Below are 16,406 nucleotides of genomic sequence, written 5' to 3'. Positions count from 1 at the left end.
GCCCTCTATGTTAATAAACGTTGGCACTTTGGTTAATTATTGTTCATCTCAATCATTTGACAGACCTGTGCTTAACTTGTCCCGAGGACCTCCCATCGTGTATACATAATGGTGGTGCAGTACAGTTTACATATCTCTAAAAACACACACTATCTTTCAGAAACTCTCACCTTTTCTGTCTACTCATCTCTCTTTTCTGTCTACCCATCTCGCTTTTCTATCTACCCATCTCTCTTTTCTGTCTACCCATCTCTATTTTCTATCTATCCATCTATCATGTCATTATTTCCCTCTCTAAATCTCCATCTACACTCCACAAGGTATAACAGCTACTATGGAAGAATTCCCATATCGCCGATTTAAGAGAGTATGGCTTACCAACTTTAAAGGTTTACACTTTTTTTGTAAAATGAATCAAGTCTATTTGATTATGTTGGGTTTTTAATAAAGTATGAAAGTTTTGATTTTGCTATTATTTAAATGAACTGGTTTTACACATCTACACCCCCCCCCTCTATCTCTCTTACCGCCCGCCTCTCCCCACAGACAGACAACCACAAACAGCCAGACGTTTACTAAACAGACACCCGCGGCACTCCAACCTGCCTCCTGAAGTACAACCTCTCCCTGAGTGTGTCAAGGTTACGCACTCTTCCCCACGGCCTCCATCTTAACCTGTGCATTTACATGTGACAGCAAAGGTCAAGGAATGAATGCGCTGGGATGTTGTCCAGTTGGAAGGCAGATAAGATGGCCTCTGGGTCAAAGTCACTATTGTTTGTTATAATTGCAACAACCAACACGCCACCGAACAAAGGCCAATGGCCTTGGTTTCTATACTGGCAACTTATGTTTCAAATGTGAGAATGAATGTACAAACACAGTTGTTTATGCTCTCGCTTCAACAGCTTTTCGTGATATTATTTAGCTTCAAAGGTGCAGGATTTATTTCAAATCAACCAACAAGTGAGAAAGTAAGTGCAGCAGAGAGAAAGAAAATGATCTTTATTCATTCATTGTCCTCGTTCTTTTCCATTCCACTCCACACTGTTATTACTGTCAACTTCTTTTCCATTCCACTCCACACTGTTATTACCGTCAACGTCAGACGGATTCTTTCTTTCAGGGGCCTTGTCGTCAAAATGACCAAGCTGTATAGGTGAAGGTTGAATAAATAAATAAATGCCATTTCACAGATCCCCAACCCCTCCCATCCTCAGCCCCCTCTCCACTCACCTGCCTCATTCCTCCTGTGTACCTCCCCTTGGGCAGGTAAACCAGTCGGGTATATAAATATATTCAAACCTCAGTTAGGTATCCAGGGAGCTCTGGGGTGACTCGAGACGTCGAGAAAGTGAGAAAGAGAAGTGTAAACGTGTAACAGGTGGAGTTTCTCAGGATAAGGAGCAAGTATATTCTCTTTACAAACCACTGGGATTGAGAGTCCTAGAACAGCAGTGCAAGGATGGGGCTTGGAGTAAGTCTGGATTTCACTTTTAAGTATCAGGATTTACTTATATTGTGGTCTTTCAACTTGAAAACATCTGTCGTTTTCTTTGCAGTTCATATGATAGCCTTCGGTTCATGGCTGCTTCTAAGTTTTTAAAACAAAGTTCTATATTTGATAAAGTTCTGAATGCACTGCTTATCTAAGCCCTCATTAGGAAAGAGGCACATCGATAGTTCACACATTCTCATCATTAACGTACCTTCTGATATACAGAAGGGGAAAGATGATTATAAGCTGGCGGCGACCTCCGAGGACAATGGAAATAAAAAGAGCAAAAAGGAGGTGAAGAAAGCAAAGGAGAAGAAGGACATGGACGATCTGAAAAAGGAAGTTGACCTGGTGAGAAAAACTTATTATTTATTAATTTACTAATTATATTAATCTAATGTAGTTGACATGACGATGCACATTTATCGATATGCAATTTACACATCAAAGCACTGGAGTTGGCTGCAAAAATGTTAATCTGTAGTCCCAGAGATGATTTAAATAGTGTGATATAGCATCAAAACTGTCAGTATTTTCAGCAAGAAAAGACTAAGGTAAACAGTAAGCCTATTAATCTCTGTGGATCAGAAAAGGTACAACACACAACGTTTCAAATGTGCATCAAGCTCATTAGCATTTTAATTGACTTACTATTACTCTGCAGTGAGCCTTGGGAGCAGTTTCAAAACCCCGCCCCACCCCACCCGATATCTTTGGAAACTGCTTTTTGTTTGTTGCATGGAGCATAATAAAAACGTGTGTGCACTGTGCAGAACTTTTTCAGGGCAGAAATGTGAACCAGACAATTCCGTCCATCATAAAGAAACACGGGACTTATCTTTGGTTTATATTGAAATCGATGCAGCTTAACCTCATCATACCTAGGATCATTTCAACTGGTTTGAGGAATGTGTTTCATAACTATGCATGTTCTGCATATACTTTCTCCACTGGGAAAAGTTGAGAGAACTCCCTAGTTCAACTAGCAACTGTTTCTTTCTTTCTCAATCTCCCCCCCCCCCCCTCTCTCTCTTATTTAGGATGACCACAAGTTGACCTTGGATGAACTTCATAGGAAATACGGCACAGACTTAGCCAGGGTGAGTGAGTGAATATGTGTGTGCCTCTGACAACCAGTTGTATCAGCTGCTCTTACGGATGATTTCTGACTGTAATTTGAAGCGCATTGAGGTCGTGGAGGTTACGGCACCAGGTCATATCGTAGGTAGAACTTCATCTGCCTTCTAAGTCATGATCACATCACTATCTACCACTGAATCTTTGAACATGAAACACATCTATATCTTCCTAAAGTGTACACAGAGTTTGGAGTCAAACATATATTTTCAGATTGTGTGACTCCCATTACATTCTTTTCATTTTATATTTTGAATCCTTTATTTAACCAGAGTGGTCACATTGAGATGTACATCTCTTTTACAAGTGAGCCGTGGCCGTAAAAGCGGCATACATAGTAAACACAACATAAAAACACAACATTAGACATGACAGTGAGTGGAAGTTAAAACGCTGCATAGATGAGACTTTTTCCATTTGTGTGACAGCAAGTCAGATACACATGAACAATCTTTAACAAGCCATAGGGTAGGTCTAATGCAGGGGACACAATATCAGCTTTGTGTGGAGTATAATTAGGACAGGCCTAAACATTGTCTTGTGTGGAAAGGATAACAGTTAAACACTATGTTGGTGAATGCGCACAGATAATGATCTGTTGATATTTGATCCAGGGATTAAGCAAAATTTCCACAACAAGGGCCACATTCACACGGGAACATTGAAAGCACTTTGTAGTGATGAGGGGCGGGGTGAGGTATGGTTGGGGGGGGGCTCGTTTGACAGATTTTCTTGCTGACAAAAGGGGAGGGGAAGGTTTTGAGTTCCATAGGTAATCACTCTACTGCCTTTTACTCTGCCTCTTGCTCTTCCCTCTTCCTGCTTTCCTCCCTCCTCCTTTCTCTTCACTCTACCTTTCCCTCTCTCCTTCTCTCTCATCCCTCCCCCATCCAGGGTCTAACCTCAGCTCGGGCTAAGGAGATCCTTCTTCGTGATGGCCCCAACACCCTGACCCCTCCTCCCACTACCCCTGAGTGGGTGAAGTTCTGCAGGCAGCTCTTTGGTGGGTTCTCTATGCTCCTATGGATTGGTGCAATGCTCTGCTTCCTGGCCTACGGAATCCAGGCCGCCTCCGAGGATGAGCCAGCTAATGATAATGTGAGAATGATAGAATTCTGAGATCATTTGAGACTTAACCAAAACTACAATGCCTCTAGTGCATGAAAGGGTTTTCTAACTTACCTGTAACGTAATAGTCTCATAGTCTTTCTCCCTCTTCGTTTCTGTCCCTCACAGTTGTACCTGGGTGTTGTGCTCTCTGTTGTCGTCATTGTCACTGGCTGTTTCTCCTACTACCAAGAGGCCAAGAGCTCAAAGATCATGGACTCCTTCAAGAACCTGGTCCCACAGGTTAGACTTCTGCCTTTTCAAACACCTCTGACAGGAACTTGATTGTATTGTCATGTCTACGGATTGTAATCCTGTCACCTGCCTTGTAGCAAGCCCTGGTTGTATCCTCTACCTTGTAGCAAGCCCTGGTTGTGTCCTCTACCTTGTAGCAAGCCCTGGTTGTGTCCTCTACCTTGTAGCAAGCCCTGGTTGTGTCCTCTACCTTGTAGTAAGCCCTGGTTGTGTCCTCTACCTTGTAGCAAGCCCTGGTTGTGTCCTCTACCTTGTAGCAAGCCCTGGTTGTGTCCTCTACCTTGTAGCAAGCCCTGGTTGTGTCCTCTACCTTGTAGCAAGCTCTGGTTGTGTCCTCTACCTTGTAGCAAGCCCTGGTTGTGTCCTCTACCTTGTAGCAAGCCCTGGTTGTGTCCTCTACCTTGTAGCAAGCCCTGGTTGTGTCCTCTACCTTGTAGCAAGCTCTGGTTGTGTCCTCTACCTTGTAGCAAGCCCTGGTTGTGTCCTCTACCTTGTAGCAAGCCCTGGTTGTGTCCTCTACCTTGTAGCAAGCCCTGGTTGTGTCCTCTACCTTGTAGCAAGCCCTGGTTGTGTCCTCTACCTTGTAGCAAGCCCTGGTTGTGTCCTCTACCTTGTAGCAAGCCCTGGTTGTGTCCTCTACCTTGTAGCAAGCTCTGGTTGTGTCCTCTCCCTTGTAGCAAGCCCTGGTTGTGTCCTCTACCTTGTAGCAAGCCCTGGTTGTGTCCTCTACCTTGTAGCAAGCCCTGGTTGTGTCCTCTACCTTGTAGCAAGCCCTGGTTGTGTCCTCTACCTTTTAGCAAGTCCTGGTTGTGTCCTCTACCTTGTAGCAAGCTCTGGTTGTGTCCTCTACCTTGTAGCAAGCCCTGGTTGTGTCCTCTACCTTGTAGCAAGCCCTGGTTGTGTCCTCTACCTTGTAGCAAGCCCTGGTTGTGTCCTCTACCTTGTAGCAAGCCCTGGTTGTGTCCTCTACCTTGTAGCAAGCTCTGGTTGTGTCCTCTACCTTGTAGCAAGCCCTGGTTGTGTCCTCTACCTTGTAGCAAGCCCTGGTTGTGTCCTCTACCTTGTAGCAAGCTCTGGTTGTGTCCTCTACCTTGTAGCAAGCCCTGGTTGTGTCCTCTACCTTGTAGCAAGCCCTGGTTGTGTCCTCTACCTTGTAGCAAGCCCTGGTTGTGTCCTCTACCTTGTAGCAAGCCCTGGTTGTGTCCTCTACCTTTTAGCAAGCCCTGGTTGTGTCCTCTACCTTGTAGCAAGCTCTGGTTGTGTCCTCTACCTTGTAGCAAGCCCTGGTTGTGTCCTCTACCTTGTAGCAAGCCCTGGTTGTCCGTGACGGTGAGAAGAAGAACATCAATGCTGAAGAAGTGGTGGTTGGAGATCTGGTGGAGGTGAAAGGAGGAGATAGGATCCCAGCTGATTTGCGTATTGTCTCTGCCAGCGGCTGCAAGGTGAGTACTTTACAATCCAAGATCATGGGTCAGATATGTAGCCTAAGGGTTCTGCATACTTCGGTTTGGCTGGCCTACTCCCTTAAAAGACCTTTGCTTGAAAAAGGGACAATAGTACTGTTTGTCCATTTTGAGATGCCACAGCCAGTATACACTTTCTCAAAATAGTCAGAATGAATCTAAGATCATTCAAGAAATATGTCATACATGTTGATGTTTTTCCTAAGGAGATCTTAGTTGCGCAATCTAAATAAGATGTTTGGTGCAGTATTTCTCGAGTGAAAAATGTGAATGAAAACAAATCGTCTATCGTTGAATGACAACAAACACTTAATTGATCACTACTGTTGACCAATGATAGACGAAGGGGCAAAGACTTCGGCTCCTGAACTTCGGCTGGCCTCGAGAAGTTTTTTGTGTGTGCACCAACAGCACCCAGAAAACTTGCCGGAGACCAAAGCTAATAAAAACAGCACAAAATGTTGTCATATTATATGACAAACTGTTCTGAACTGTTTCGGATGGGAAGCATGCGGACACCTTTAGTGTCATTCAATGTTGTATTAATGCAATTCTCTTTTCCCACTCAGGTGGACAACTCCTCCCTCACTGGTGAATCTGAGCCCCAGACACGTACCCCGGATTTCTCCAATGACAACCCCCTGGAGACAAGGAACATTGCCTTCTTCTCTACCAACTGTGTTGAAGGTAAATAACTTATGTCACTAGCCGTAGTGATTGAATAGTTCAAATAACTTGAAATGTATCACTTAGCCATTTTGTGATTCTAAACCATATTCATATTCTCCATGTTTTGTCAGGAACTGCCAGAGGTATCGTCATCAACACTGGTGACCACACTGTCATGGGTCGTATCGCCACCTTGGCCACGAGTCTGGAGGGTGGGAAGACGCCTATAGCCAAAGAGATTGAGCACTTTATCCATATCATCACCGGTGTGGCCGTCTTCCTGGGCGTGTCTTTCTTCGTCCTCTCCCTCATTCTGGGATATGGTTGGCTGGAAGCTGTCATCTTCCTCATTGGAATCATCGTTGCTAATGTGCCAGAGGGTCTCCTGGCTACTGTAACTGTGAGTACTGTTGAAAAGTCATGTTTAACAAAAACTTCAGTCCTAACAACAAAACTTGTTGATTATGTAACTGTATAATATGTTGTATCACAGGTGTGTTTAACTCTGACTGCCAAGCGTATGGCCAAGAAGAACTGCCTGGTGAAGAATCTTGAAGCTGTTGAGACCCTTGGATCCACCTCCACCATTTGCTCTGACAAGACCGGAACCCTGACTCAGAACAGAATGACCGTGGCTCACATGTGGTTCGACAACCAGATCCATGAGGCTGACACCACAGAGAATCAGAGTGGTACCTGCTTCGACAAAAGCTCTGCCACCTGGGCTTCCCTGGCAAGAGTCGCTGGCCTGTGCAACCGCGCCGTCTTCCTGGCAGAACAGAACAACGTACCTATCCTCAAGAGAGATGTGGCTGGTGATGCTTCAGAGTCTGCCCTGCTGAAGTGTATCGAGCTGTGCTGCGGGTCTGTCAAAGACATGAGAGAAAAGTACAGCAAGATCGCTGAGATTCCCTTCAACTCCACCAACAAATATCAGGTAACCACATGCACTCTCTGTGGTATCTGTGGGTTAACAACGGGTTAAACTGAGTTGTAGAAGGTGGTGTGATAGACTCAAAATCAGGGTGGATGGATGGCTTTTCTCAATCAGCTTTGGAATGCCACTTTGTATCGACATCCAATAAGTTGCCAGAACTTTAGTTTTCCAGGCACTGTAGGCTACTTACTGGTCATTGCCTGCTAATTTACATTTAAACTCTCTTGATGGTGTTGTCTGATCAAAAACCAATTAATTTCGCCCCTAGCTCTCCATTCATAAGAACATCGTGGCCGGAGAGTCCAATCACCTGCTGGTGATGAAGGGAGCCCCTGAGAGGATTCTGGATCGCTGCTCCACCATTTTGATCCAGGGCAAAGAACAGACTCTCAATGACGAGCTGAAGGAAGCCTTCCAGAACGCTTATGAAGAGCTGGGAGGGCTGGGAGAGAGAGTGCTGGGTAAGAGGGCACCAATATTGGACTGAATGAAAAGTCTAGAACAGTGGTATTCAGAATTTCTCAGTGGGGACCCCATTTTTTCAACCAGAGATTCTTGTGACCCCAGCCCAAATCTAATGACATAACCTTAATGAGGCAATCTGGATTTGCTACACCTTTTATCCTCAATTTTTGGGCTTCTTGATTAGTACCTGATTGATTCTTGAAGAATATAACTGAATAAATGCCTAATTAGTTAAATTGTCGTAAACCATCATAACCCAAAATATAAGATTTTTTTTACTCCAATGTTTGTTAATAAAGTAAATGTAAAACAACACTGAATAGCCTCAAAATGTGGATAAATTATAATTTTGATATCATGGATGGCCAATCCTTGCATCCATAGCTCTGTCTATGAGGGGTATCATTTCTCCAGCCCCATCCCTCAGCTTTTTACCCAACCAGCTGTGGGGAGCCCGCTTTGTTATGGTTTCAACTGCTGATTGCCGCTTTCAATTTTAACATCAACAAATAACCTTCAATTCATTACATTTTCAAAATTAAAAGAAACCAATAACAAAAGTATCTTTCTTAAAACCTTTTGTATATTGTCCCATCATAATCTGTACTCTTAATTTATTTCTGGACCACAATCCAGTTCGACCCTGACTGGTCTAGAACATGAAGAATATGTTGTGGCGTGTCTCTGACTCTGTGTCTTTTTCAGGTTTCTGTCATTTCCAGCTCCCTGATGACCAGTTTGCTGAGGGCTTCCAGTTTGATTGTGAAGAGGTGAACTTCCCAACTGAGAATCTGTGCTTCGTTGGACTAATGTCCATGATTGACCCTCCCCGTGCTGCTGTGCCTGATGCTGTGGGAAAGTGCAGGAGTGCTGGAATCAAGGTATGGCAATGTAATAGTTGACACGACTCTTCAGTCAATCCACATAGCAGCCACTGTGATCAGACCACTCCTCTTCCCTTCCTTCTCTTAGGTTATCATGGTCACTGGTGATCATCCCATCACTGCGAAAGCCATTGCCAAGGGTGTGGGCATAATTTCTGAAGGAAACGAGACTGTTGAGGACATCGCTGCTCGTCTGAAAATCCCAGTTTCTGAGGTCAATCCAAGGTATGTTGCAATTTGTTTGGGATCATTTCAGTGTACGTCATCACACCGTCTACACTTAAAGTGGAGTGATAGAAACATTTATTTCGCCTTTTTGGGGCATCATCAGAACAGACCAATACAACCCCCTTATATTAAGCTTATATTTGTACCCTCCAGAGATGCCAAGGCCTGTGTTGTCCACGGTGGAGAGCTGAAGGACCTGTCAGCCGAACAGTTGGATGACATTTTGGCCCATCACACTGAGATTGTGTTTGCCAGAACATCTCCTCAGCAGAAGCTGATCATTGTGGAGGGTTGCCAGCGTCAGGTACTATTTTATTGAATTAATTCATGCTCATGAGTCAGTCAGGATGATTGCATCTCACTTTTGGAGTTTCTAACATCTGTTAACACCTCTCTTACTTATCCACAGGGTGCTATTGTAGCTGTGACAGGTGATGGTGTGAACGATTCTCCTGCTCTGAAGAAGGCTGACATCGGTGTTGCTATGGGGATCTCTGGATCTGACGTCTCCAAGCAGGCTGCAGACATGATCCTCCTGGATGACAACTTTGCCTCCATCGTGACTGGTGTTGAAGAAGGTAATAGAAGCTCTGGCAATGACCATCAATCTGCTGGGTTTTTCCATCCCTCTCATCACCCTGACTATTCCTTCCCCCCATCCTCTATTCCCCTCAGGCCGTCTGATCTTTGACAACTTGAAGAAGTCCATCGCCTACACCCTGACCAGTAATATTCCAGAAATCTCACCCTTCCTCCTCTTCATCATCGCCAACATTCCACTGCCCCTAGGAACCGTCACCATCCTCTGTATCGACCTGGGAACTGATATGGTGGGTCTTTCAGATGTGGATACTCCTCCTTTGTGAACAATCTGACCATGTGTTCTGCTGCGTTATGAAGAACAATGTACATGATCATTTTAGAGTTTGTTTGGAAGGTCTTTGAACTAACTTAAAAGATACCAACGATGATCTTTCCCATCATTACCTTCAAGGTCCCAGCTATCTCCCTGGCCTATGAAGAAGCTGAGAATGACATTATGAAGCGACAGCCCAGAAACCCCAAAACTGACAAACTGGTGAACGAGAGGCTCATTAGCATAGCCTACGGTCAAATTGGTAAGGAGTTCATTTGGCCCTTCTTCTGTTTTGCCTGCCTTTACCGGGTCTTGTTGCGTTGTATGTTGGCCAATCAGTTTCATAGCAAATTAACAATCTGATCAATATCTCTTCACTGACAAAAATACTCTCCTCATTTTTACTCTTCACAGGTATGATGCAGGCCACAGCCGGTTTCTTCACATACTTTGTTATCCTGGCTGAGAACGGGTTCTTGCCCATGGATTTGCTGGGTATGCGTGTGGACTGGGACAACAAGATAATGAACGACATGGAGGACAGCTACGGCCAGCAGTGGGTAAGTACACAAACACCGCTCTGCTTTTTGTTGTACTAACGGATTAGCATTAGCCTTGTTTTCATCTGATAAGTTCTCGATAAGAGCTTTTTCAATCTCTCTCCCAATTGTTTTGTTTAGTTTATTCCAGCATACATGGCAGCTGAAAGCTGAATTGCGTATATATCTGGAAATTCAAGATAATAAAATAAATCAATAAATCTGATACAGTATTAAGAAAGTTGAGAAGTCATGGATGGGATCACAGATCAGGGTTGTTGCACAGCTTGCATTTCGGGTAGTCAGCAGAGGAAATATGGATGGTCTTGAGAAGGAAGAAGCATCTCAGTCACAGCCAGGGATTCAGACATACAGGTCCGTAGCCTCAACAGTCCTCTCCGTTATTTTGGGCTTCGTCAATAGCTTGCTTCTATTCCTCCAGAACTACCATTTGTGAATGCCACTGCTGCTCCCGGCACACAGGTTCACCACACATTTGGTATCAGAGTAGTCAGTAATCTTCACTACTGTAATGTACCAATGTAATAAACATATGTCCTCTCGCTCTTCTTTTTTCCATATGTCTCTCTACACACTCTCTCTTTCTATGGTCTATGATCCATCCTTCAGACATATGAGCGCAGAAAGATTGTGGAGTTCACCTGCCACACAGCATTCTTCGCCAGTATTGTAGTTGTACAGTGGGCTGATTTGATCATCTGTAAGACCAGGAGGAACTCCATCCTTCAGCAGGGAATGAAGTGAGTACACACATTGATCGGTGTGGTCTTGGTCTCGGTCTGGGTCCTAAGAGTTTTTTTCTGAAACTTGATCTTCACTGCTCTGGTCTTGACTTACACATCACCAGAATCAGAATCAACTTTATTCACCAAGTGCATTTACACATACTCACAATTGTACTTAGTCATATGGTGCTGCTAGCAATAGACACCATTAAAGGCCAGAATACAGACAGAGCAAATTACACAAAGTTTAAATACATTATATACAAAATTGATCAAATGTGCATAGAACTGAAGAGTAAGAGGGAAGAGAGGATATACACATTTACAGTATAAATATATTGTAGAGAATTCAGGGGTAGCCCCGACCGGGAGGGACTTGAATCCAGGTCCAGCAACTGTCAAGCCAACACCTTAATAATTACACCAAACCTCTCGATGAGGTTGCTAGGTGTTGGGTTAAGGTCACTACATTACCCCCTTCCTTTGGGAGAGTGTGTCCCCACATTTCTCTATACCATGTCCCTGACATGTATACACCTCTCCGGTGACCTCATGGCCACCATCCCATTTCTGACACCAGTGTAGCAAATTCAGGGGGTAGCCCCAACCGGGACTCAAAGCCAGGTCCAGTGACTGTCAAGCCAACACCTCTACCATTACACCAAGAGGCCAGAACCTCTAGACAAGGTCGCTAAGTGTTGGATACTTGATGCAGTGTGCATCACAGATTGTATAGTGCCTTGGTCACTACTGGCCAGTTGGTGAGGGCCACAGCACGGGGAAAGAAACTGTTCAGGTGGGGGGTGGTTTTGGTCATGATGAAGCTGAACTGTTTGCCAGAGGGGAGTTAATGTGCAGACAGCCCTGCAACTGACTTCTAAATCAATATCCACCCTGTTGGTATCAAATCCATGATTTCCCCCCTTTTTTCTCCCATCTCAGGAACCGTATTCTCATCTTCGGACTGTTTGAGGAAACTGCCCTGGCTGTCTTCCTGTCCTACTGTCCTGGAATGGATGTCGCCCTCAGAATGTACCCCCTCAAGTGAGTAGACCCTTCTGATTCTCTTCTGTATATCAGCTTGGAACAAAAGCTCACCCGTTTTAAAAGATGAGTGGTAAAATGGATGGATATTACAATGGGTAGAGGAGACTACTGTGGCCTCAGAATCAGTTGGGGTTCACTAGTTAGCTGAAGTGTAATGGGGTTTACTGCCAAACCAAGATAGAAAATGACATTTGACATTTAGGGGCCCTGTAAGCGCATTACCTCGCTGTTTTACGCTCAACTTAATCTCTTTATTCTTTTCTTCTCTCTTTCCTTCTCTCTTTCCTTCTCTCTTTCCCCAGGCCTTGCTGGTGGTTCTGTGCCTTACCCTACTCTCTGCTCATCTTCCTCTATGATGAGGGTAGGAGATACATCCTGCGACGAAACCCAGGAGGTAAGTTCTCAGGGACTATGGACGAAAACAAGCTGTTAAGATAGCTTCGAAAATTTTACATCAAAGTGAATTATTGTGTTATAACATGTCAATTGCATGCAGTATTGGGAAGGACAAATTATTTAATTTGACTCATGGAGATTTTCAGTGACGAGATGAAATCTAACTAATTGTGTTCTTCTCTCTGAATTTTCTCTTCTTTAAGGTTGGGTGGAACAGGAGACCTACTACTGACAAAAAGAGGCTATCCCCAGGATCACTCAACGTCACTCTGCTGCTACATCTCAACCAACAACATTACACTACATTTCAATCTGCTACATTACCATTACACCCAATGAATACTGTGATGGTGCACTCAGCTGCATTGAGGAGTTCTTGATTGTGATAATGCAAATTGAAATGGCGCTTGTAACGCCAGGGTAGTGGGTTCGATTCCCGGGACCACCCATACGTAGAATGTATGCACACATTACTGTAAGTCGCTTTGGATAAAAGCGTCTGCTAAATGGCATATATTATTATTATTATTATATAAATAAACAACACTTCAACACTAATGCTTAGACTGTATTCATTTTTTGTTGTCTGAATTATTTTGATTTATTGGTTTGGATTTAATGTAAGACATGTAGGCTTAAATTGTGTTGCATCTATGGGAGAAATAACCTAGTACTCCAGCAGGTATATCTCACTGATCATCACCAAAGCCAATTCCTCCTTTGGTTGTCTTTCCTTCCAGTTCTCTGCTGCCAATGACTGAAACGAACTGCAAAAATCTCTGAAGCGGGAGACTCATATCTCCCTCACTAGCTTTAAGCACCAGCTGTCAGAGCAGATCACAGATCACTACACCTGTACATAGCCCATCTGTAAACAGCCCATCTATCTACCTACCTCATCCCCATACATTATTTATTTATTTATCTTGCTCCTTTGCACCCCAGTATCTCTACTTGCACATTCATCTTCTGCACATCTACCATTCCAGTGTTTAATTGCTATATTGTAATTACTTCGCCACCATGGCCTATTTATTGCCTTAACTCCCTTATCTTACCTCATCTGCACTCACTGTATATAGACTTTTTGTTTTCTTTTGTTCTACTGTATTATTGACTATGTTTTGTTTATTCAATGTGTAACTCTGTATTGTTGTATGTGTCGAATTGCTATGCTTTATCTTGGCCAGGTCGCAGTTGCAAATGAGAACTCAACTTGCCTACCTGGTTAAATAAAGGTTAAATATTATTATTATTATTATTATTTTACCACATGGTGTCACCAAGCAGGCCAAAACTCCATACCACCAAAACAGGCTGACATTTCAGGTAGTCTTTTCAAACAGCTCTTAAACTTAAATGGCATTATCATAATTTTCATAATTTCACAGTATTATTCCAACCTAAAACAAAGGAATAAAACTAAGGAATATCTCGTTTTTGACTGTACTGGACCTTTAAGCACTTGATAATTTAGGATTGAACATTTTATACTCTGTTGAAATTCTGAACACTGTTATCCTTATTGAACTGTAGGATTCCAAAATAGAACACCTAAAATAACATTCTAAAACTCCCTCCCTATGGTTATAGATAGAAAACACAAGGCTTGTGACACAGATGGATCAGTTGTTTTGTTTTGATGCTGACAACAGCAAGGTTGAGGGATGGTATGTGAGGTAGGTTTATGATTATATATGATTACTAGGCCAGACAAACAATGAGAGAATGGAAATATGAAAACACTTGCAAACAAACATGTGAAATCCATTGAAGTCAAGCTAAATATGGCTTCAAAACAATGAGTCATATGGAACACATGCACACAATGGTGAAAAGGTATTGGTATGCCAAAGCTATTTGTCAAGAATTCCATCTGGCCGTATTTGATTACCTTCTCTCCTCTGTTTGAGCCCCTATCCTCAATTATCTTAAGGGCCTTTCTGACTGAATGATATTCACTAAAAACTCCAAGCTGGATACAGGCTTTATTATCCAGTTATGAATGAGACATTGGTTCATGGAACGTTTAGTGCTTTCTTAAAGGGCAATTCCGCCCCTTTTTAACTTCATATTCATTATCTCCAGCACCATACCAGAGTCTACATACTGTATGTGAAAACGGTACATTTATATGATCTGCGGTTAATAAGATAAGAAGAAAGGTCCTGGAAAATGCTCTGTGACATCACAGTGTAGGAGTAAAAGTAGTGGTTGGAACCCGAAATTATTTTCCAATCGTTTGGTTCTGAAAAAAAAGAAAGAATCCGGTCCGTTCCACTGTTCCGACCAGCAAAATAAAGTTCTGAACAGGTTCAAACCCCCAAAAAGTAACGGTTTACAATTCATTAAAAAAAACATTTAGCTCAACATTAAATTACTTCACCAATCAGTGCGGATAGAGGAGCTTGCTATGGAGGGGCAAGCTATAGTTATTTACATGCATTGGACAGACAAATATAGGGTAAGAGATGTGACTGAAATTTTGCAGTTTGGGGGAGAGCGAGAGAGGGTGGAGGAGGAAGCTTAGCTTGAATCGTTTATACCTATGGAGGAGCAGCTTCTATGAAGGAACGTTGAATGTCTTTGAACTTCCGAGAGTTAGCTTAATGTTGGACCAGAGCTAGCTAGCTAGCCAACAAGCTTGTGTGTGCAGAGTGGAACCAGAATGAAAATAAAAACACGTGAAAGCTGATAACTATAGTATCCTCAACTAGCATTGAAAAGGTGAATCCGTTCTTCTCTAATTATGTAATGTCAGTAGGCTACAATGGCCTATGCTTCAGAGGGGGAGGGGAAGGTATCCTACATACACACACACACACACACACACACACACACACACACACACACACACACACACACACACACACACACACACACACACACACACACACACACACACACACACACACACACACACACACACACACACACACACACACACACACACACACACACACAGATACTGGAATAAGTTTGAGTGACAGAGTGAGGGCTTTGCAGAGGCGCTTTGTTACATTTTTTGTAGGACTCAAAATATACAGTACAGTACAGCATTGTACTCCGATTTATACCTCAACATAGTGTGTAATAAAAATATAAACAATAGCCCAAATGTAGGCCAATTTTCCAGGGGGCAATGAGGAGATTCAGGATCTTTTCCTCATGGCATCATTCCCCCATGCGTTTCCATGACTTTCCATTGTTTTGGTCGAGTTCCATTGACCTCTCTACCACATCTATTGCGCACACAGTGAGCTGCCAGTTTAGTTGGTGCAAAGTCAGATAGTCTTGTGTTCCAAAACATTTTGTTTTTAGTAGCTTGAATCGTTCCTGCTCACATCGAGGTAAAGTGCGGAAGAATTGAAGGAATGAATCTGAGCCTTGGGCTTATTATCTGTGGAAGCCAAGGCTTCCAGCGAGGCGCGGATTTCATTGGCCTTGTTAGCCGTGATTTTAATTCTTCAATCGAAGTCGCGAAAGTGCTACTCCCCATAGTTGTTTTACCGAAGGTACCGACTGAAAAGGAACCTATGTATACAGTGAAAAGGGAGCAACTTCAACCAAAACAATGGTGCTGTTATATGAAAGAGAGCCTGTATTTTATGGCCTGTGTTTGCGTATGGGTCAAATGCAAAGCTGACCTTAGATCAGTCTATAGGCCTACTAGGGACAGTTTCATCCTACTCTGAGGCCAACTTGTTGACTGTTTTTTCTTCCCCACTAGGGGGCATTATGCAGATAAAGAGAGAGGCGCTTCCTCTCACTCGCTCTGTGGGGACAGGAACGTGATAGTTTCCATGGTAACTCATTTATAGGATCGGGCTCACAGCTTGTATATACAATTTGAGATATTTTTAGTTCCGTCTTTGAACATGCACACACACACACACACACACACACACACACACACACACACACACACACACACACACACACACACACACACACACACACACACACACACACACACACACACACACACACACACACACACACACACACACACACACACACTGTGCCTAAGTGTTCCGCTGTCAGTCCATCTGTCCACCAAGTCTCTCCAAGTAAAATTCATGCAAACGCATTCAAGCAGCTTCTTGGGTACAGCAAGTCCTAGATGATACTGTACATTGGCATGAATCATTAAGCAAAGTCTTGTGTATAAAAAAATAT

At 43.3% G+C, this 16,406-nt stretch overlaps 1 protein-coding gene across 1 annotated transcript; it reads left to right on the top strand.

Annotated features, from left to right (window-relative positions):
• Positions 1-1,302: 1,302 nt before the first annotated feature.
• LOC124007714 (sodium/potassium-transporting ATPase subunit alpha-1-like) lies at positions 1,303-12,556 on the top strand. The gene is made up of 21 exons (XM_046318430.1): positions 1,303-1,477; positions 1,724-1,849; positions 2,539-2,598; positions 3,530-3,733; positions 3,872-3,985; positions 5,305-5,439; positions 6,030-6,147; positions 6,261-6,529; positions 6,623-7,066; positions 7,335-7,527; positions 8,237-8,412; positions 8,504-8,640; positions 8,797-8,947; positions 9,053-9,221; positions 9,319-9,473; positions 9,638-9,761; positions 9,914-10,059; positions 10,669-10,799; positions 11,727-11,828; positions 12,134-12,225; positions 12,431-12,556. The coding sequence occupies exons 1-21, from the start codon at positions 1,466-1,468 to the stop codon at positions 12,457-12,459; spliced, it is 3,087 nt and encodes a 1,028-aa protein (XP_046174386.1). The 5' UTR covers positions 1,303-1,465; the 3' UTR covers positions 12,460-12,556.
• Positions 12,557-16,406: the final 3,850 nt, after the last annotated feature.

This window comes from Oncorhynchus gorbuscha, linkage group LG21, assembly GCF_021184085.1.
Source record: "Oncorhynchus gorbuscha isolate QuinsamMale2020 ecotype Even-year linkage group LG21, OgorEven_v1.0, whole genome shotgun sequence".
NCBI classification, from domain to species: Eukaryota; Metazoa; Chordata; class Actinopteri; order Salmoniformes; family Salmonidae; genus Oncorhynchus; species Oncorhynchus gorbuscha.
Note: the sequence above shows the minus strand (reverse complement) of the source record. Positions and strands in the feature narration are given on the sequence as shown.